General features: G+C 41.7%; 1 protein-coding gene across 2 annotated transcripts in view; it reads left to right on the plus strand.

The window, feature by feature from the left end:
• Positions 1-235: 235 nt before the first annotated feature.
• LOC120939903 (papilin-like) overlaps positions 236-21,201 on the plus strand; it is a 56,550-nt gene continuing 35,584 nt past the window's right edge. The window contains exons 1-6 of one of the 2 annotated variants that reach the window (XM_040352331.1): positions 236-364; positions 1,584-1,760; positions 2,423-2,590; positions 3,940-4,107; positions 4,262-4,429; positions 14,553-14,720. In XM_040352331.1, the coding sequence (XP_040208265.1) occupies positions 286-364; positions 1,584-1,760; positions 2,423-2,590; positions 3,940-4,107; positions 4,262-4,429; positions 14,553-14,720 (928 nt within the window). In that variant the 5' untranslated portion in view covers positions 236-285. The remainder of the gene's footprint in view (positions 365-1,583; positions 1,761-2,422; positions 2,591-3,939; positions 4,108-4,261; positions 4,430-14,552; positions 14,721-21,201) is intronic. The other variant, XM_040352332.1, reaches the window with a different exon arrangement.

The following is a 21,201-nucleotide window of genomic DNA, read 5'->3' on the forward strand; positions in this document are numbered from 1 at the left end:
CTCCCAAGCATTCACTATCAAAAACGCCAGTGGTTGGTAAACCTTTATAAGTTGCGTTCATAAGTTCTGACATTTTTGCAATGCAAATTCTGATATTGACACAAAGAAAAGGATTGGAATCGTCTCCCCCCACCAGAGTCATTGAGGCCACTCCCAGGGGAAAATCAATAGACCTGGTCAGTTCTGATGTGGGTTTGGTCTCTCCTCTTTCTATAAAAATTCACCTGGGATCATACACAGTCTCGAGAGCAACACTGACTCTTCAGAGCCAAGACTTCAATCAATATGACAACCATATGTTCCCTTTCCGTGATTGCCACCAGTCTGTTGGTGGTTCATTTCATCTCATTCTCCACAGCTCAAGGTCAGTCTTGCTGGCTTATTACTGGGTATATACTGTATATACAGTATGTGTGTGTGTGTATATATATATATATATTATATATATGTAAACTTGACTAAAATGTCTAGAAAGGTGTTTGATAGGAGGTTTGTGGCTCCATGGTCCCTTTTGGTACAGAAACATGGGGGGTAATCCACAAAGATCCGGCGTAACGTAAATTTTCCCATTTAAGTTACACTGCCTTAAAATTTCTACCTAAGTGCCCGATCCACAAAGCACTTACCTAGAAATTTTTGGCTGTGTAACTTAAATTCCGCCGGCGCAAGGTGTTCCTCTTTTCATGGGGGCGATTCCCATTTAAATTAGGCACGCTCCCGCGCCGGCCGTACTGCGCATGCTCGTGACGTCATTTTCCCGACGTGCATAGCGCGAAATTGCGTTATGCCGAGCTTTGTGGATCGTGACGGGTCAATAAAGTTGCGTCGGGAAAAAAAAAAAGATACGGCGAAAAAAAAAAAAATTCAAAACAAAAAAAAAATCGCGTCGCTGGACAGAAGGGTCTGCTTTTACATGGTGTAAACAGTTTACACTTTGTAAATGCAGCCCTAATTTTGCGTTTGCAAACTAAAACATATGGAGAAAAAACGAAGCTGAAAAGCTTTGTGGATCTCCGTAAGTGCTAATTTGCATACCCGAGACGGCATTTCGACACAAAATGCCCCCAGCGGCGGATGCGGTACTGCATCCTAAGATCCGGCAGTGTAAGTCCCTTACACATGTCGGATCTTCTGCCTAACTATGGAAAACTGATTCTGTGGATCAGTTCCATAGTTAGAAACAGGGATACGACGGCGTATCCCTTTTGAATATCTGGCCCATGGATCTTTGCCTCTTTGTTACAAAACATACATGTTAGTCAGTTACTTCTCTATATGTAAGCTCAGAGAGATTGCTGACCTTCCCTTGAGTGGCTGATGTTTCTAAACAGAGATGTTACCTGGAACAAGAGACAGTTATCAATAGTGAATATTAGTTTGCTTAAAAAAATGTGTTCAAATTACAGGGCAGACTCATGGATACCAGTGGGTTGGAAGGTATAAGCTCAGGCGTTCCCTGTCTAATGGTAGATCCAACCCTATTAACAATTTTTTTCTGTAAGGTTTCATTAGTCATTGTTTTTTAACCCATTATATCTTTCTTGATTGCTATTTCATATTCAGGAGTGTTTTTTGTTTTTCAGGTCCTTTGCCAGGAACCTGTGCCTTGCATCCAGAAATGGGTCCATGTAAGGCATCTGACCAACGCTATTACTATGATAAGGACACGGGCACTTGCAAGACATTCACCTATGGTGGTTGTGGAGGAAATACAAACAATTTTCTTACTAAGGAAGACTGCGAGAACAGGTGCCATAGAGGTATTTGTTCTGTGCGTCATTGTATTTTGCTTAATATTATTTAGGTTTATACATCCCTGATTACTTTTTTTTTTCTAAAAGTTCTTAAAGTGGAGGTTCACCCAGAAATGTTAATTTTTAACATTAGATTGAGGCTCATTTTGTCTAGGGGAATCGGCTAGTTTTTTTAAAATCGAAGCTGTACTTACCGTTTTAGAGAGCGATCTTCTCCGCCGCTTCCGGGTATGGGTCTTCGGGACTGGGCGTTCCTATTTTGATTGACAGTCTTCCAACAGGCTTCCGACGGTCGCATCCATCGCGTCACGATTTTCCGAAAGTAGCCGAACGTATAGAGCCGCGCCGACGGTCGGCTTCTTTCGGCTATTTGTAATGCGATGGATGCGACCGTCGGAAGCCTGTCGGAAGACTGTCAATCAAAATAGGAACGCCCAGTCCCGAAGACCATACCCGGAAGCGGTGGAGAAGATCGCTCTCTAAAACTGTAAGTACAGCTTCGATTTTAAAAAAACTAGCCGATTCCCCTAGACAAAATGAGCATCAATCTAAGGTTAAAAAAATTTTTTAGGGTGAACTCCCGCTTTAAGAGACCTCTTTATCACCCACTATCTAATTTTTCCATTGCTATTCAAATTTAGGAGTTTTTTTTGTTTTTGTTTTTCCAGGTAGAGTCTGTTACTCGCCTCCGGATACTGGTTCATGTAATGTACTTTTTGAGCGTTATTACTATAATAAGGAGACGGGCACTTGCCAGAAATTCATGTATGGTGGTTGTAAAGGAAATGCAAACAATTTTCTTACTCAGGAAGCCTGCGAGCACAAGTGCCAAATAGGTATTTGTTCTGTGCGTCATTGTATGTTGCTTAGTATTGTTTCATTGGTGGTATATCCATCCCTGATGAACTTTTTGTTTAACTGTTATGCCGCGTACACACAACCGTTTTTCGCGATGTGAAAAATGATTTTTCTTTAATGACATTAAAAACGATCGTGTGTGGGCTCCAGAGCATTTTTCGTGACGTTAAAAATGTGTATTAAAAATTTAGAACATGCTCTAAATTTTCGCGTAAATTTTAACGTTGACGTTTTTAACGACCTAAAAAAATGGTCGTGTGTGGGATTTAACGACGTGAAAATAATGCGCATGCTCAGAAGCAAGTTATGAGTTGGAAGCGCTCGTAATAGAGATAGCACATTCATCACACTGTAACAGACTGAAAAGCACGAAGACTAAAAAGCGCAAATCAGCAAAAGCACCCCCAAGGGTGGCGCCATCCGAATGGAACTTCCCCTTTATAGTTCCGTCATGCGGTTGTATGTCACCACGCTTTGCTTTTTTTTTACGATTGTGTAATCGGGTTGAAAAAACCCGGATTCACCGCGTAAAATTGTGCGGGCATAACGTATCTGATTTACGTTACGCCTCCGCAACTTACACAGGCAAGTGCTGTATTCTCAAAGCACTTGCTCAGTACGTTGCAGCGGCGTAGCGTAAATCGGCCGGCGTAAGCCCGCCTAATTCAAATTTGGATCAGGGGGGCGTGTTTTATGCAAAACTACTGTGACCCGACGTGATTGACGTTTTTGCGGGAACGGCGCATGCGCCGTCCTTGGAATTTCCCAATGTGCATTGCTCCAAAGTACGCCGCAAGGACGTCATTGGTTTAGTCATGAACGTAAATGACGTCCAGCCCCATTCACGGACGACTTACGCAAACGACGTAACTTTTTCAAATTTTGACGCGGGAACGACGGCCAAACTTAACATTGGCTACGCCACCAAGGTGGCAGCTTTATCTTTACGCGGCGTATCTCTTACGGAAACGGCTTATCTTTACTGCGACGGGCGCACGTACGTTCGTGAATCGGCGTATCTAGTCATTTACATATTCTACGCTGAACTCAACGGAAGCACCACCTAGCGGCCAGCCTAAAAATTACACTTTAAGATACGACGGCGTAGGAGACTTACGCCGCTCGTATCTTAGCCTAATTTAAGCGTATCTGGTTTCCAGATTCAGAGTTACGTCGGCGTATCTACTGATACGCCGGGCGTAAATCTTTCTGAATCCAGCTATTTGTTTTTTTCTAGACCATTAAAAATGGTCGTGTGTACGCGGCATAAGGTTTCAACAGTCGTGTTTAGCATCCATTATCTAATTTTCCACTGCCTTTCTTTCAGGTGGAAACTGTAACTCGCCTCCAGAAAAGGGTCCATGTAAGGCAGGCATAAAGCGCTATTACTATGATAAGGAGACGCACACTTGTCAGAGTTTCAGCTATGGTGGTTGTCGAGGAAATGCAAACAATTTTCTTACTAAGAAAGACTGTGAAAATGCGTGCCAATTAGGTATCTGTTCTGTGCATCATTGTATATTGCTGAATATAGATTTATTAGTGGTGTATCTGTCCCTGATTACACTTTAGTAAGGTTTCAACTGTCATATTGATCACCGATTATCTTTTCTATTGATGTACAGTATTTCCTTCTTTTTCTTTTTCAGAAGGAGCCTGTGACTTGCCTGTAGAAATTGGTCCATGTAGAGGGCGCATCCAGCGTTATTACTATGATACACAGACGGGCACTTGCCAGTCTTTCTACTATAGCGGCTGTGGAGCAAACAAAAACAATTTTTATTCTAAGATATCTTGCGAGAACAACTGTATAACAGGTACTTTTCTGTTCCTTGTTGTATGTTAAACAGTAAATTAAGCCTCATTCAAGGTAATACGGGGTAGGGGTGGGTACCATCATCCTATAATATGGATAATCAGGGCTTTTTTTCAGGGGGAACTTGGGGGAACTCAGTTCCACCACCTCTGGCTCAGACCCTTTGGTGCCTGCTCACCACAATCACTTGTAAACACAGAAGTCTGGTTTCTGTATTTACAAGAGACAGCTCTGCACCCCCCTGTACGTAATGCAATCCTGGTATTTAATGCCCCTTTAAGACCCTTCTACTGTTTGTGGAATCTGAACGGGTCATGGTTGAGTTCCTGCACCTATTTTCTGAGAAAAAAAGCTCTGTGGATAATGCAAAGTGGGAAAGTGTCTGGAGCTGCTCCAAACATACTCTATAGCAATAGAATGTCAAGGACTATCTCAGTACCCAAGAATTGAACCAGTTAAAAGAAAAAAAATAACAATTTATTAGAGAATAGATATTATTAACCACTTCCCGACCGCCGCATGTATATGTACGTCCACAGAATGGCACGTACAGGCAAATGGGCGTACATGTACGTCCTTGCCTTCTAGCGGGTGGGGGGTCCGATCGGGACCCCCCCGCTACATGCGGCGGTCGGGTTCCCTCGGGGAGCGATCCTGGACGACGGCTATTTGTTTATAGCCGCTCCGTCGCGATCGCTCCCCGGAGCTGAAGAACGGGGAGAGCCGTGTGTAAACACGGCTTCCCCGTGCTTCACTGTGGCGGCGTATCGATCGAGTGATCCCTTATATAAGGGAGACTCGATCAATGACGTCAGTCCTACAGCCACACCCCCCTACAGTTGTAAACACACACTAGGTGAACCCTAACTCCTACAGCGCCCCCTGTGGTTAACTCCCAAACTGCAACTGTCATTTTCACAATAAACAATGCAATTTAAATGCATTTTTTGCTGTGAAAATGACAATGGTCCCAAAAATGTGTCATAAAGCTGCATAAAGGTCCGGGGCTTAAGTGGTTAAAAACAGTTGGTACAAAAGTACATACACTGTGCACACAATACCGTACATGGCAATGAAAAAAGGTAATGGACTCGTAGGTCCTAGTAAAGAACGACTTAGATGTGTATACTGAGGAAATCCTCTACATGTTTCACTGTATCCACCGCTTCTTCAGGAGGGGTCAGTCAAAAACATCTACAAAAGTAAATATAATTTCATAATTGAACAGTTCAAAACAGATTTCAAAGGTGAGTAAATTTAGGTCTGGGTGTAACAAACACTTATAAATAGCTTACCAAAGAACGGCCCTTGAGGCGCCGCGCAGTACCAAAACAGGCACTCGAAAAGGGTAGCCCTCCACCATGGTGGTGGCTGGATGCTGGGTATATAGGGATTTGCACCTCATTGTCAGCCAATGCTTTTGACTAAGGCCGCGTACATACGATCGGTCAAAACTGATGAAAACGGACTGAAGGACCGTTTCATCGGTCCAAACCGATCGTGTGAGCCCCATCGGTCAGTTATCCTTCAGTCAAAAAAAGAGAACTTGCTTTAAAATTTAACCGATGGACGCCTAACCGATAGGTCAAAACCGATCGTTAGTATGCAAAAGCATCAGTCAAAAAGCCGTGCATGCTCAGAATCAAGTCGACGCGTGTGTTTTACGTCACCGCGTTCTGACACGATCGTTTTTTTAACTGATGGTGTGTAGGCACATCAGGCCATCAGTCAGCTTCACCGGTTAACCGATGAAAATGGTCCTTCGGACCGTTCTCATCGGATGGACTGATCGTGTGTACGCGGCCTTACTGTCTCTGGCTGTCACGTTCCAAATTTTTATGCACTCTTAACCCTATGTTACAGCAGACTACTGTTTAATTGTGACTGATTTATCTGGAGTACTTCCAGTCCTATTGCTGCTATGCTGCTACAGCCTGCTCACCCATCGGCGCCTCTAATAAATTGTAAAATATTTATTTTAACTGGTTCAGTTCATGGGTACCAAGATATTCCTCGACATTCTATTGCTATAGAGTATGTTTTGGAGCAGCTCCAGGCACTTTTCCACTTTCCAATACTGTATGTTATACAAAGTAAATAATCTGTGCTAAGTATCGTGATCTAAAGTCAGTGATTAATGATTAATAAACAGCTGCACTCACTGTATCGCACATCCCAATACTAAAAGATAACAATCAAAAAACTGTGTTGCGCTGTGAATATACTTAAAGGGGTTGTAAAAGTACAATTTTCTTTTTCCTAAATAGCTTCCTTTACCTTAGTGCAGTCCTCCTTCACTTACCTCATCCTTCCATTTTGCTTTTAAATGTCCTTATTTCTTCTGAGAAATCCTCACTTCCTGTTCTTCTGTCTGTAACTCCACACAGTAATGCAAGGCTTTCTCCCTGGTGTGGAGTGTCTTGCTCGCCCCCTCCCTTGGACTACAGGAGAGTCAGGACGCCCACTAACACACAGCTCCTTTCTCTATCTGCAACGTAGAGATCGTCCTGACTCTCCTGTAGTCTAAGGGAGGGGGCGAGCACGACACTCCACACCAGGGAGAAAGCCTTGCATTACTGTGTGGAGTTACAGACAGAAGAACAGGAAGTGAGGATTTCTCAGAAGAAATAAGGACATTTAAAAGCAAAATCGAAGGATGAGGTAAGTGAAGAAGGACTGCACTAAAGTAAAGAATGGTATCTAGGAAAAAATAATTGTACCTTTATAACCCCTTTAAACAAACATGTATTCAAATAATCAAAATAATGAAGTGCTCAAAGACAGATGAGAATAAAGTGGTATAAGTGCAAATAGAAAATTCCTCCATATATACATGTAAAGCTGTAAAGTTCATTCATAAATTATATTATTCAATAAAGTGCCAAGTAAGGCATAGAGAATGAATATTTTCAATTAATGTGACAATTATTCTGTGCAAAGCATAAAAAACCCTCAAATAATGTTTATTCTAAATGACAAATCTTCAAATGTGGCATACAATTAATTGGTAAATGATATACACAGAAGAGTCCCAATTCCAAATACTGGTGGTGACACAGATGCTCCACATGTGCTTAACCACTTCAGCCCCGGACCATATTGCTGGTCAAAGACCAGGCCACTTTTTGCGATTCGGCACTGCGTCGCTTTAACTGACAATTGCTCGATCGTGCAACGTGGCTCCCAAACAAAACTGGCGTCCTTTTTTTCCCACAAATAGAGCTTTCTTTTGGTGGTATTTGATTACCTCTGCGGTTTTTAGTTTTTGCGCTATAAACAAAAATAGAGTGACAATTTTGAAAAAAAATATATATTTTGTACTTTTTGCTATAATAAATATCCCCCAAAAATAAATTTAAATTTTTTTTCCTCAGTTTAGGCCGATACGTATTCTTCTACATATTTTTCATTAAAAAAAAATCGCAATAAGCGTTTATTGATTGGTTCGCGCAAAAGTTATAGCGTTTACAAAATAGGGGATAGTTTTATGGCATTTTTATTAATATTTTTTTTTACTAGTAATGGTGGCGATCAGCGATTTTTATCGGTACTACGACATTATGGCGGACACTTTTGACACATTTTTGAGACCATTGGCATTTTTATAGCCATCAGTGCTATAAAAATGCACTGATTACTATAAAAATTTCACTGGCAGGGAAGGGGTTAACACTAGGGGGCGAGGAAGGGGTTAAGTATGTTCCCTGGGTGTGTTCTAACTGTGGGGGGGTGGATTGACTTGGGGAAATGACTGATCGCTGTTCATACATTGTATGAACAGACAATCAGGCACTTCTCCCCTTGACAGGACCGGGAGCTGTGTGTGTCACACAGCTCCCGGTTCTCGCTCTGTAACGAGCGATCGCGGGTGCCCGGCAGTGATCGCGCCTGTCGGGCACACGTGTCGGCGTCAGGGGTGAGTGGGGGCGTGCATGCGCGCCTCCGGTGGCGCGTGCGCCCCTATTGGCTGCTCGGCGAGATGACGTAGATATACGTGATCTCGCCCAGCAAAGCCGACCTGTCGACGTAAAACTGCGGCGACTGGTCGGCAAGTGGTTAATTACAGTTCAAAAGTGCTCCAAGTGATCTTGTGTCCGTGCTCCACCATATATACCAGGGGAGGCCAATAAGTTCTTACCCTTACTATGATCTAGATGTGCTTGGGATCTGAAATTTTGCAGGTTTATAGGTGGATATCTTAGTAATGTGCTTGCCAATTTTTGTTTTTGTAGGTCATGGTGAATTATAGTAAGAGCCAAGAGAAATGGGAGTAGGTGTCATGCCGGACAGAGTTTAATACCTAACCGTGATTAATGGATGAATGTTGCACCTTAGCCTTTTTCGGTGTGTGTGATGAAGCATGTTTCCATGTTTTACTATTTTCTTTAGTCTCAGGATCATATAAATATATCCAGCTTTCATTCATGATCACTAATCTGTTTAAAAAGTCCTCATCTTTGTGGTACAGGCCCAAAATGCTTTCTGCACATTCCACTCGTTGCTGTTTTTGGAATCGCAGCTCGGTATTCAAATTTGTCCACCATGACACCTAGTCCATTTTCTCTTGTATATCTTTCTTGGCACTTTATTAAATAATATAATTTATAAATGCTCATACAGTTTTACATATACACTATATGTGGATGAATTTTCTTACTTTCAAAGTATTTTATTTTAAAGAAATAAGAAATAATATAAAGACAATAAATCATAATACATCTTAGTATAATCAGGATATCTCCCGGAGAGATATAACTAAAAAGAAAGGATAATCAACAACCAATAAGCAAATATAAACAGAAAAAGAGGTAAAAATAAAAAGGAAGGAAAAAAAAGAGAAAAAATTAAATCGGACATACTAGAATATTGGTTAGGGTAGCTTAAGCATTAAATAAGAGGCTAAACTATGCCTAAGAGGCCCCTGAAATGCTATCAATATGAGGAACAGATATCCCTATCTCTCCGCGGCACCCCTATAGGGATTAAGCTGTGCCCGAAGAGAGGACCTCCAATCCCCCACATGAACTTAAATTATAGTCTTTCTAGACTCTATTAAGTAACAGAAAAATATCCAATATAATTCATCTGTAATTCTCCAAAAATATTGCTTATAAATATAATAAAACTAAAGGATAAACCTGTAAATAGGATCCTTAAACAGGTCTCCGGGAGACTTATAAAAGAGTACTAATAGAAAAAAAAGGTAAAGAAAAGGAAGAAAGGAAAGAGAGAAATAGGAAGAGCAGAGAGTACAAGCCTAGCTCCATAAAGATGAGTCTAGAGAGAATGTAGATATGTCTCAACTAAGTGATATCCCAATATAATTAGCCCATGGTTCCCATATTTTTCCAAATTTCGCGGTGGTGTTATTTAGAATACTGGCCAGTTTCTCTTGAGTCATTATCCACGAGACTTTCTGAATTACTTTAGAAAGAAATTATTTTGTTTTTTTTCCATGCCTTGACAACAGTTATTTTGGCCAGTGTAAGGATAAAACGAATAAGAATTTGGGTAAACTTAGGTATATGGGGTATATGGGCGTTTAGGGGAGCAACACACGGAGACCTGGGAGCCTGGCACCCAGTTACCCTAAAGACTTTTTTACAAAAGGAACGGATCCTCGGGCATTCCCACCAGATGTGGGCCATCGAACCTGAAAGATGGCACCCTCTAAAGCAAGAAGGATCCGAGGAAGGGTATATGGCAGCCAGTTTAGTGGGAGTAAGATACCATCTAGTTAATACCTTGATATTAGCTTCTGATAAATATATATTTATAATACCTTTGAAGGATTTAGAGCATGCTCCTTGCCCGGCTTGCGGGCCCCAGCTGAACTGAAAATCTGTTTCCCAAGCTGTCATAAAGGAGGATTTTGTCATAGAGTGAGTAAGAGAAGAAACAATTATATAAATGCCTCCCCTTGGCTCCGTATTTTGACCACAACACAGTTCATATTTAGTAAATTGGAGAGGTAGAGATTTGTCCTTCCATAGAGAATTTAGGAATTGTGATGGATGAATTTTCTTTTTTAAACTTATATCCATTTATTCTCATCAGTGTATGAGCGCTACATGATTTCAGAGGTTTTTCCTGTTTTCTGTAACATGAAGTGACTGTATTGGATTTCATCTGCCACATAAGACATTAATAAAGGTTCCTTTCAATTGTGTGGCCGTCCAGGATTTTTTCTTCCTTCCTAGTTCGTTGCAGAGCCATCACTTGTAAGTTCCTAAAAGGGCGTGTGCTTTAGAGGACTGGGGCTTAGAGCGGCAATCCTTCTCTATTGCTTTCACTTAGAAACCAATCAGCCTCCAGGTTTTTTTAGTTGTCAAAGCTTAATTGGACAAGCTGAAGTTAGAAGCTGATTGGCTACTACACACAGCTGCACCAAATATGTCACTCTTCAATTTTAGAAAATATCTACAATATCCATTTCCAGTGCTATTTGATATTTAGGCATTTTAGTTTTTTTTCCCCAGCTGTGACTTCCCTAAAAAAAAGTCGGTCCACTTAGCATGGCATGCTATTACTATGATAAGGAGACTTGCACAAAATAAAAGAAATTCCCCTAAATGGACTTTAAAGGCTTTGATCTAGAAAAATGTATTGCACCAAAAATGTATTGCACCAATATTATATAGAATTTTTTTTACTGCGCTGATCCAATTGTCCAAAAGTGCAATTTCATAAAGTGCTATTAAGCCATATGCTAAATTAGTGCCCAAACAACCATAAATGACGTGCTATATCAAGTGCAACGACATGAGTGATATACTATATGGATAAACATGCGTGAGGCTATCACGCTATACCAAAAAAATATATAAATACATAAATGTTGTAAAAACTACATAGAATGTGCAAAAAAAAACAATACTAGAAGTGTAAATGGTGGTTAATTATCAACATAGAACATCAAAGGACAAAATCAATGCACGTTGTGCTCCTGTGATGGGAATATTACCGCTAATAGTGCTCCTTATGTGAATAAATACCACAAAAAATATTAAATTATAATCAAAGTCCCATGAATAGCTAATAAATGTGCAAACGGCACTTAAAGCGGGAGTTCACCCAAATTTTTTTTTTAACATTAGATGGATGCTCATTTTGTCAAGGGGAATCGGGTATTTTTTTTTTAAATCGAAGCAGTACTTACCGTTTTAGAGAGCGATCTTCTCCGCCTCTTCCGGGTATGGACTTTGGGACTGGGCGTTCCTATTTGATCGACAGGCTTCCAACGGTCGCATACATCGCGTCACAAGTAGCCGAAAGAAGCCGAACGTCGGTGCGGCTCTATACGGCACCTGCGCACCGATGTTCATCTACTTTCGGAAAATCGTGACGCGATGTATGCGACTGTCGGAAGCCTGTCGGAAGCCTGTCAATCAAGTAGGAACGCCCAGTCCCGCAGCCCATACCCGGAAGCGGCGGAGAAGATGCATCTCTAAAACGGTAAGTACTGCTTCGATTGTAAAAAAAACACCAGATTCCCCTTGACAAAACGAACATCAATCTAATGTTAAAAAAAAAAGCTTTTTGGGTGAACCTCCACTTTAAAAAGTTCAATAATGGAATAGCAAACAATTTCGCAATTGAACAATGGATTCCAATGAGGGAAAGAAGGAGGGAGGAGTTCAATGCTGGTAGTGCTTCTTATAGAAAATAGATTATTAAAGGTGCAGCTGTCTCTTCCACCCGGCAGACATGTACCACCATCACCAACGGCTAAACTGAACACTCACCAGACCCCGAATAGTAAAAGGCCACAAAATAGTTTATTTTCTGACAGCCACTGGGTATATCCTCCTTCTCCCTCTTGCAAGATTTCCTTATTGCCTCAAAAACAAGGGGCTCATCATAGTGTAGTACGTAAAAATAGTTATTTATTAAAATAATAGAAACAGTGCACTTACAAGAAAAGTGCCTCTGACCGGCACTGAGTATCCTTGGCAGTGTCGAGCGTTATAGCCGCTCACCAGCGTTTGTTTCACGAGAGTATTTACAGTATTTATACCCTGGCATTCTATCTGTAGTGCTGATTGTGTTTTCCCAAAATACCATTATTGAACTTTTTAAGTGCTGTTTGCACATGTATTAGCTATTCATGGGACTTTGATTATAATATAATATTTTTTTGTGGTATTTATTCACATAAGGAGCACTATTAGCGGTAATATTCCCATCACAGGAGCACAACGTGCATTGATTTTGTCCTTTGATGTTCTATGTTGATAATTAACTGCCGTTTACACTTCTAGTATTTTGTTTATTGCACATTCTATGTAGTTTTTACAACATTTATTTATGTATATATTTTTTTGGTATAGCGTGATAGCCTCACGCGTGTTTATCCATATAGTATATCACTCATGTCGTTGCACTTGATATAGCACGTCATTTATGGTTGTTTGGGCACTAATTTAGCATATGGCTTAATAGCACTTTATGAAATTGCACTTTTGGACAATTGGATCAGCGCAGTAACATTTTTTCTATATGCATCTTTACCCTTCTGCTGAGGATTCACACAGTATTGCAGCAGATATAATTTATTTGTGCCGGTGACACTCACAACACTTTATATTGCACCAATATCGGTGTCTTTATCAAACCTCCCAACATTTTTGTTGAGGGGGGGGTTGGCTGATCGAAGTTGTTGAGCGGGGGGGGGGGGTCGCGGCCGATCAGAGTTGTTGAGCGGGGGGGGGGGACGGCGGACAATTGAAGTTGTGGAGCGGGAGGGGGGAACGTTCAGAGTTGTTGAGCAAGGGGGGGCGGACGATCGCGGGGGGGGGGCGATGATCGCGGGTGAGCGGGGGGGTTGCCATGAATGAATGTGAAGTTCTTGCCACTCACCACTGCAGAGCCTGTCCTCGCATGTCTCCCGTCAGAACTTTTTCTTCTCCTTCCTGTGCGGGAAAGTTAACCCCTTCGCGGGACTGCGGGAGGATGCAGTCTGTGAGTGAAGTTCCTGCAGAATCTGGGCGGGTTGGGAGGTATGTCTTTATTCAGATCTGTATACATTCCAATCATTGATCAGTGACTATGGGCCAGATTCACAAATGAGATACAACGGCGTTTCTCCTGATACGCCGTCGTATCTCTGTTTCTATCTATGCGACTGATTCATAGAATCAGTTACGCATAGATATCCCTAAGATCCGACAGGTGTAATTGTTTTACACTGTCGGATCTTAGGATGCAGTACCGCGGCCGCCGCTGGGTGGAGTTTGCGTCGTAAACCAGCGTTGGGTATGCAAATTAGGAGTTACGGCGGATCCACAACGGTTTTTCGAGTTCGCTACGTCGCCGCTAGTCTAGTTTCCCGTCGCAAAGTTACACTTTTTTTTGGTGCCTTAACTTTAGTCAGCAAGTGTATTGCTGTCTAAAGTATGGCCGTCGTTCCCGCGCCGAAATTTAAAAATCAACGTCGTTTGCGTAAGCCGTCCGGGAATACGGAAGTACGCTACGCGCGTCGGCGTTCGAAAAATGACGTCACGGCGCGAAAAGCACGGCGGGAGTTAGGAAATGGAGCATGCGTAGTAGGTCAGGCGCGGGAGCGCGTCTAATTTAAATGGCACACGCCCATTTGAATTGGCCCGCCTTGTGCCGGAGGCCACGGGCGTAGTTTTCATCGCAAGTGCTTGGTGAATCAGGCACTTGCGATGAAAAATTCTACGTGAATCTGGCCCATTGTTTTTAACTTTATTGCTTAAATAAATAATTTCTATAACTAAATATAACATTGTGCAATACATTTTTACAGATCAATGCCTTTAAAGTCCGTTTAGGGGAAATCCTTTCTTTTGTGGAATTCATATTGAATGTGTCATTAGACCTAGTAGAACACACCCTCTGACCTCCCTCTTTTTGTATGATAATTCTGATGGTGGGGAACACTCCCACTGTCAGTGTAAAATAGCGGGAGGTTCAAACCATAGTTGAAGGAAAGAAAATTTCATAATTTGTTCTGTGCTTCACTGTATGTTACTCAACATTGATTCATTAGTTGTGCATCCATGCCTGACGACACTTTTCACTACAACTCCAATAGTCACATGTATCACCAATTATCTTTTACATTGATATTTGATCTTCAGGAGCTTTTGTTTTTTCCTCAGGTAGAGCTTGTGACTTGTCTCCAGAAGTCGGTCCATGTAAGAAGAACACCCAACTCTATTACTATGATAAAGATTCTGGCACTTGCAAGACTTTCATCTATGGTGGTTGTAAAGGAAACCAAAACAAGTTTGTTACTCAGGAAGCCTGTGAGAGTCACTGTAAACCAGGTATTTTTCTGTTCATCATTGTATGTTGCTCAGCATTAAATTAACCAATTCCAGCCCGGCCTATAGCAATTTGATGGTTGAGCGGGACTTTCATCATTCTGGGTGGACGTCATATGACGTCCTCCTGGAACGAGCCTCACTTGCGGTCGTGCGGCTGAGCTGTGGGTGCAATCTGTTACCAGCTGTCGATGACTGATTAGTATACAAGCCCGCTGCCGGTATCTTGTGATCGCTGTGACCTATCACAGCAGATCACATGACAATTGTAAAAAGTAAATGTCTTTAATTCATGTTATTCATTATTACAATTGTGTTTTTAGCTGTAATTGGTTACAGTGATCACATGGTACAGACATACCCCCCAACTTTCTGAGATGGTAACGAGGGACACCTATTAGCAAAATGATGTAGGCATAGGACACACCCCTTGCCACAGCTCCTTTAAAGGAAAATTATACAAACAATTTATTGGTTAACTACTTGGTAACCGCCCTATAGCCGAAATACGGCTACAAGGCGGTTACCTAACTCTAGGAGGGCGTCAATATACGTCCTCCCAGAGAGTCACAATTGCGCGCCCGAGCGGGCGCGCACACGCGATCACCGGCGCTCGGCGGGTCCACGGGACCCGCAGCAACACGGATCGCGGTAAGGAGCCAATGGAAGCGGCTCCTTACCACGTGATCGCGCCGTCCAATGACGGCGCGATCACTTGTAAACAAACCGGCGTCATGTAATGACGCCGGTTCCTCCCTCTCCTCTCTGTACCGTTCGGTACAGTGTGAGAGGAGAGGGAGGGGGGGGGGATCGGGCGGCAGCAGCAGCCGCCGCACTGTGGGCTGGATCTGTGACAATTGCAGTCACAGATCCAGCCATCCCTGCGCAATACTCTGCAAAATAAAAATAATGATGAGTGCAATACTCTGCAATACCCCACCCCATACTCTGCAATACCCCACCCCATACTCTGCAATACCCACCTCCCCATACTCTGCAATACCCACCCCCCCATACTCTGCAATACCCACCCCCCCATACTCTGCAATACCCCCCCCATACTCTGCAATACCCCCCCCCCATACTCTGCAATACCCACCCATACTCTGCAATACCCACCCATACTCTGCAATACCCCCCCCCATACTCTGCAATACCCCCCCCCATACTCTGCAATACCCCCCCCCATACTCTGCAATACCCCCCCCATACTCTGCAATACCCCCCCCCCATACTCTGCAATACCCCCCCACCCCCATACTCTGCAATACCCCCCCCATACTCTGCAATACCCCCCCCATACTCTGCAATACCCCCCCCCCCCATACTCTGCAATACCCCCCCCCCATACTCTGCAATACCCCCCCATACTCTGCAATACCCCCCCAATACTCCGCAATACCCTCAATACTCCAATACCTTGCAATACTTCGCCTATGGGGATTTTTAAGTAGCAACGTTTGGCGCAATTTCACGAGCGTGTGCAATTTTGAAGGGTGACATGTTGGGTATCTATTTACTCGGCGTAACTTCATCTTTCATATTATGCAAAAACATTGGGCTAACTTTACTGTTTTTTTTTTTTTTAAGCACAAAACTGTTTTTTTTTTAAAAACACGCGTTCAAAAAATTGCTGCGAAAATACCGTGCAAGATAAAAAGTTGCAACAACCGCCATTGTATTCTCTAGGGTCTTTGAAAAAAAAGCATATATAATGTTTTGGGTTTCTATGTAATTTTTTTAGCAAATAAATGATGATTTTTACATGTAGGAGAGAAATGTCAGAATTGGCCTGGGTGCTCCAGAACGCCTGATGGTGCTCCCTGCATGTTGGGCTAATCTATGTGGCCACGCTGTGTAAAAGTCGCACACATGTGGTATCGCTATACTCGGGAGGAATAGCAGAATGTGTTTTGGGGTGTAATTTGTAGTATGCATATGCTGTGTGTGAGAAATAACCTGCTAATATGACAGAAACTAGATTTTTTTTTTTTTTTTTACAGAATTTTCAGTCTTTTTTCTTTTATAGCGCAAAAAATAAAAACCGCAGAGGTGATCAAATACCACCAAAAGAAAGCTCTATTTGTGGGAAAAAAAGGACAAAAATTTCAGATGGGTACAATGTTGTATGACTGAGTAATTGTCATTCAAATTGTGAGAGCACCGAAAGCTGAAAATTGGTCTGGTGATTAAGGGGGTTTTCGTGCCCAGTGGTCAAGTGGTTAAACCCTCAAATGCTTTTTTTTTTTTTTTTTTTTTACCACTGTTATTCCTTTATATTGGCTTTTAAAATGTAAAAATGCAGCAATTTAGAAATTAGTAAAACACTTTTTGATAGATACATAGTGCATTTTATATACAACTATATAGATCATTTCAAAATGAGGGACACATCAAGAGGAATGAGGGCAGAGGGACTTTGTTAAAAATGAGGGACCGTCCCTCAAAATTAGGGACAGTTGGGAGCTATGGTACAGACAGGGCCAAATACAGCCCAACTGGACCATGTGATTAGCTGTGGCCAATCACAGCTAATTACAAAAAACAAACTGAATACATCAATTTAATTCAGTAAAATGCTTGATTATAGCAATAAAATGCATTGCTATAAGCCAGGCATGTCCAAAGTCCAGCCCGTGGGCCAATTGCGGCCCGCATTCCGGTTTTGCGGCCACAAAAGATATATATATGCTGGCTGCCTTGGAGGGAACAGGGAGGGGACGGAGCGAGTGCCATACATACAGAATTTCCTGTTTACACGGCAGCCTCTGTAATAGGAAGTCCAGTCTTATGCGCTGCCTTTGGACAACTGTTCTGTCCATCATAGAAGGCGGGACTTTGTATTAAAGAGGCCGCAGAGAAAACAAATTCTCCTGTATGTAATGTGTTGGCGCTCGTCCCATCCCCCTCCATGTCCCTTTCGAGGCTGCAGATGGGCATGGATCAGGCTGCACCGATGAGCACTGGCCCTTATTTTGCTTCACAGATCTTTATTTAAAATTTCGTTTTTTTTTCTGAAACTTCCCTCTTAAAGTTAAGGTGCGTGTTATACGCCGATAAATACGGTATATCCAAATAACACGCCCAAGCTCATCTCTTCACCACACACAACCACCAAGGCAAGAGAATTCTTGTTGGGCCGTGTATTAGTGCTCGGATGAACGCTTTGACCGAGTTTTAATGGTTCAAAGAATGTCAGGCAAAATGGTCGGCCATCACGCATGTTCACTTTATGAAATTTGACCCTCTTTGAAAAAAGTTTGGACACCCCTGCTATAAGCAATCATAACGTGTAAAAAAAAAAAAAAAAAACAGATCACTTCTCCAGAGTAGTGCAATGTTATTATGGTTACATTATTATTACATTTAAAAAAAAAAGAGGAAAAAAAATATATAATTTTATTTTTTCGTACTGTCACCAGTCAGTATCCCTGATCACTGCCACACCAGTTATATGATGACACTGTACTGCACTGGTGACAGTATGTAAAAAAAAAAAAATCCCCAAATGATGGCAAGAATTACAAGTACAAAAATCTCGCCATGCCTCTTACTAAATAACCTGGACTGTCCACTTTGCAAAAAATAGGTCATTTGTACTGTTCTGGCATTTTCAGACCTCAAGAAATGAGAGGCCATCAGTATATTAGAATTTTTCAAATATTGTATATACCATATTTTGTGGACTAACTTTCCAACAGACTGAATAATATTACATGATTTGGTTTTTTTTTCACCAAAGAAATGTGACAGAATAAATTTTGACCTAAATTTATGAAGAACAATTATTTATTTTCAAAATGTTATAACAGAAATTAAGAAAAACTATTTTCTTTTTTTTTTTTTAATGTTTGTTCTTTTTTCATTTATTTAGCAAAAATTTTTAAACACAGTGGTGATTAAATACCACCACAAGAAAGCGCTAGTTGTGGGAACAAAGGGCCAAATTCTCAAAAAACCTGCCTAACTTAACTTTCAGCAGTTAAGTTACACAGGCGTTAAATTTCTACCTAAGTGCCCGATCCACAAAGCACTTACCTAGAAATTACACGCCGTGTAACCTAAGTGCCTCCGTCGCAAGGCGGTCGTCTGCTCGAGGGGGCGATTCCTATTCAAATGAGGCGCGCTCCCGCGCCGGACGTTCGGCGCATGCGTGTGACGTCATTTTTCCCGACGTGCATCGCGCGAACGTACTTTACGCCGGGCTTTGTGGATCGTGACGGGACAATAAAGTTGCGTCGGGAAAAAAAAAGTACGCGCCGGGAAAAAAAATTAAAAATTAAAAAAAAACGCGGCGATCGAAAAAAAGGTTTGTTTTTACAAGGTCTAAACAGTTTAGGCCTTGTAAAAGCATCCCTACTTTTACGTATGCAAAACGTAACTTACGCAGAAAACACAAAGCTAAAAAGCTTTGTGGATCTGCTTAAGTCCTCATTTGCATACGCAAAGCGGCATTTCGACTCAAAATGCCCCCAGCGGCGGATGCGGTACTGCATCCTAAGATCCGACAGTGTAAGTGCTGGCTCAGCGAAGCTGGCCCCCCTACAATCAGCACAAATAAAAACTCAAGTGTGTTTCTTTAGTGCTACGTTTGTGCTGTTTTGTGCCGCAAAAATTTACATTTGTGCTGCTTTTATTTTGAAGATATTAGCAATTGTATTAAAGGTCACCAAAGGTCACACAGCCCCCCTACAATGCCCAAATGGCACAAAACTGGTCTCGTTGGTTAGTGCTACGTTTGTGCTGTTTTGTGCTGCTATTATTTCCGTTCTATCTTTTATCGTTTTTGCGTTATTAATGATTTATTAAAGGTCACCAAAGGTCACACAGCCCCCCTACAACGCCCAAATGACACAAAACTGGTCTCGTTGGTTAGTGCTACGTTTGTGCTGTTTTGTGCTGATATTATTTCCGTTCTATCTTTTATCGTTTTTGCGTTATTAATGATTTATTAAAGGTCACCAAAGGTCACACAGCCCCCCTACAACGCCCAAATGACACAAAACTGGTCTCGTTGGTTAGTGCTACGTTTGTGCTGTTTTGTGCTGCAATTTCTTTTATTTGTGCTGTTATGGTTTTAAAGTTATAACAGTTTATTTATTTTTTTCAAACCCCACTCACTTTGCCCACCTTACAATCAGCACAAATAAAAACTCAAGTGTGTTTCTTTAGTGCTATGTTTGTGCTGTTTTGTGCTGTTTAAATTTCCTTTCTATCTTTTATTGTTTTTGCGTTATTAATGACTTATTAAGGTCACCAAAGGTCACACAGCCTCCCTACAACGCCCAAATGACACGAAACTGGTCTCGTTGGTTAGTGCTACGTTTGTGCTGTTTTGTGCTGCTAATATTCATGTTCTATCTTTTATCGTTTTTGCGTTATTAATGATTTATTAAAGGTCACCAAAGGTCACACAGCCCCCCTACAACCCCAAAATGACACAAAACTGGTCTCGTTGGTTAGTGCTACCTTTGTGCTGTTTTGTGCTGCAAAAAACATTATTTGTGCTGTTATGGTTTTAAAGTTATAACAGTTTATTTATTTTTTTCAAACCCCACTCACTTTGCCCACCTTACAATCAGCACAAATAAAAACTCAAGTGTGTTTCTTTAGTGCTATGTTTGTGCTGTTTTGTGCTGTTTAAATTTCCTTTCTATCTTTTATCGTTTTTGCGTTATTAATAATTTATTAAAGGTCACCAAAGGTCAAACAGCCCCCCTACAACCCCAAAATGACAAAAAACTGGTCTCGTTGGTTAGTGCTACGTTTGTGCTGTTTTGTGCTGCTAATATTCATGTTCTATCTTTTATCGTTTTGCGTTATTAATGATTTATTAAAGGTCACCAAAGGTCACACAGCCCGCCTACAACGCCCAAATGACGCAAAACTGGTTTTGTTGGTTAGTGCTACATTTGTGCTGGTTTGTGCTGCTAAAAATTGTATTTGTGCTGTTATGGTTTTTAAGTTATAACAGTTTTTTTGTTCTTTTCAAACCCCACTCACTTTGCCCCCCCCCCCCCCCGTACAATCTGCACAAATAAAAACTCAAATGTTTTAGTGCTATGTTTGTGCTGCTAATATTTTTATTTGTGCTGCTATGGTTTTTAAGATATAACAGCTTGTTTTTATTTGATAACAACCCACTCACTTTGCACCCCATGTTATTAAATCTTAAAAACAAACATACTATTTGTTAGTGCTACGTTTGTGCTTTTTTGTGCCATAAAAATACAAATTTGTGCTGCTTTTATTTTTAAGATATAAGCAATTTGTTTTTTCCCAGACAATGACATCACCCTGCCCTCCTGTCCCATACCTGGTTAGTGATCTCCTGGTTAGACAGCAGCAATTGGAGCACAGCGAGGTATGGGTGCCTGTGATCAGTCCAGTAGACTGCGTGGTGGCAGCAGAACCGGCTGGTGGCATATAAGCTGGCACTGAGCTTGGCTGACAGCATACTGTGGGTAAGCAGCTGGAAGCAGGA

The sequence above is a fragment of the Rana temporaria genome, chromosome 5 (assembly GCF_905171775.1).
Source record: "Rana temporaria chromosome 5, aRanTem1.1, whole genome shotgun sequence".
In the NCBI taxonomy this organism is placed as follows: domain Eukaryota; kingdom Metazoa; phylum Chordata; class Amphibia; order Anura; family Ranidae; genus Rana; species Rana temporaria.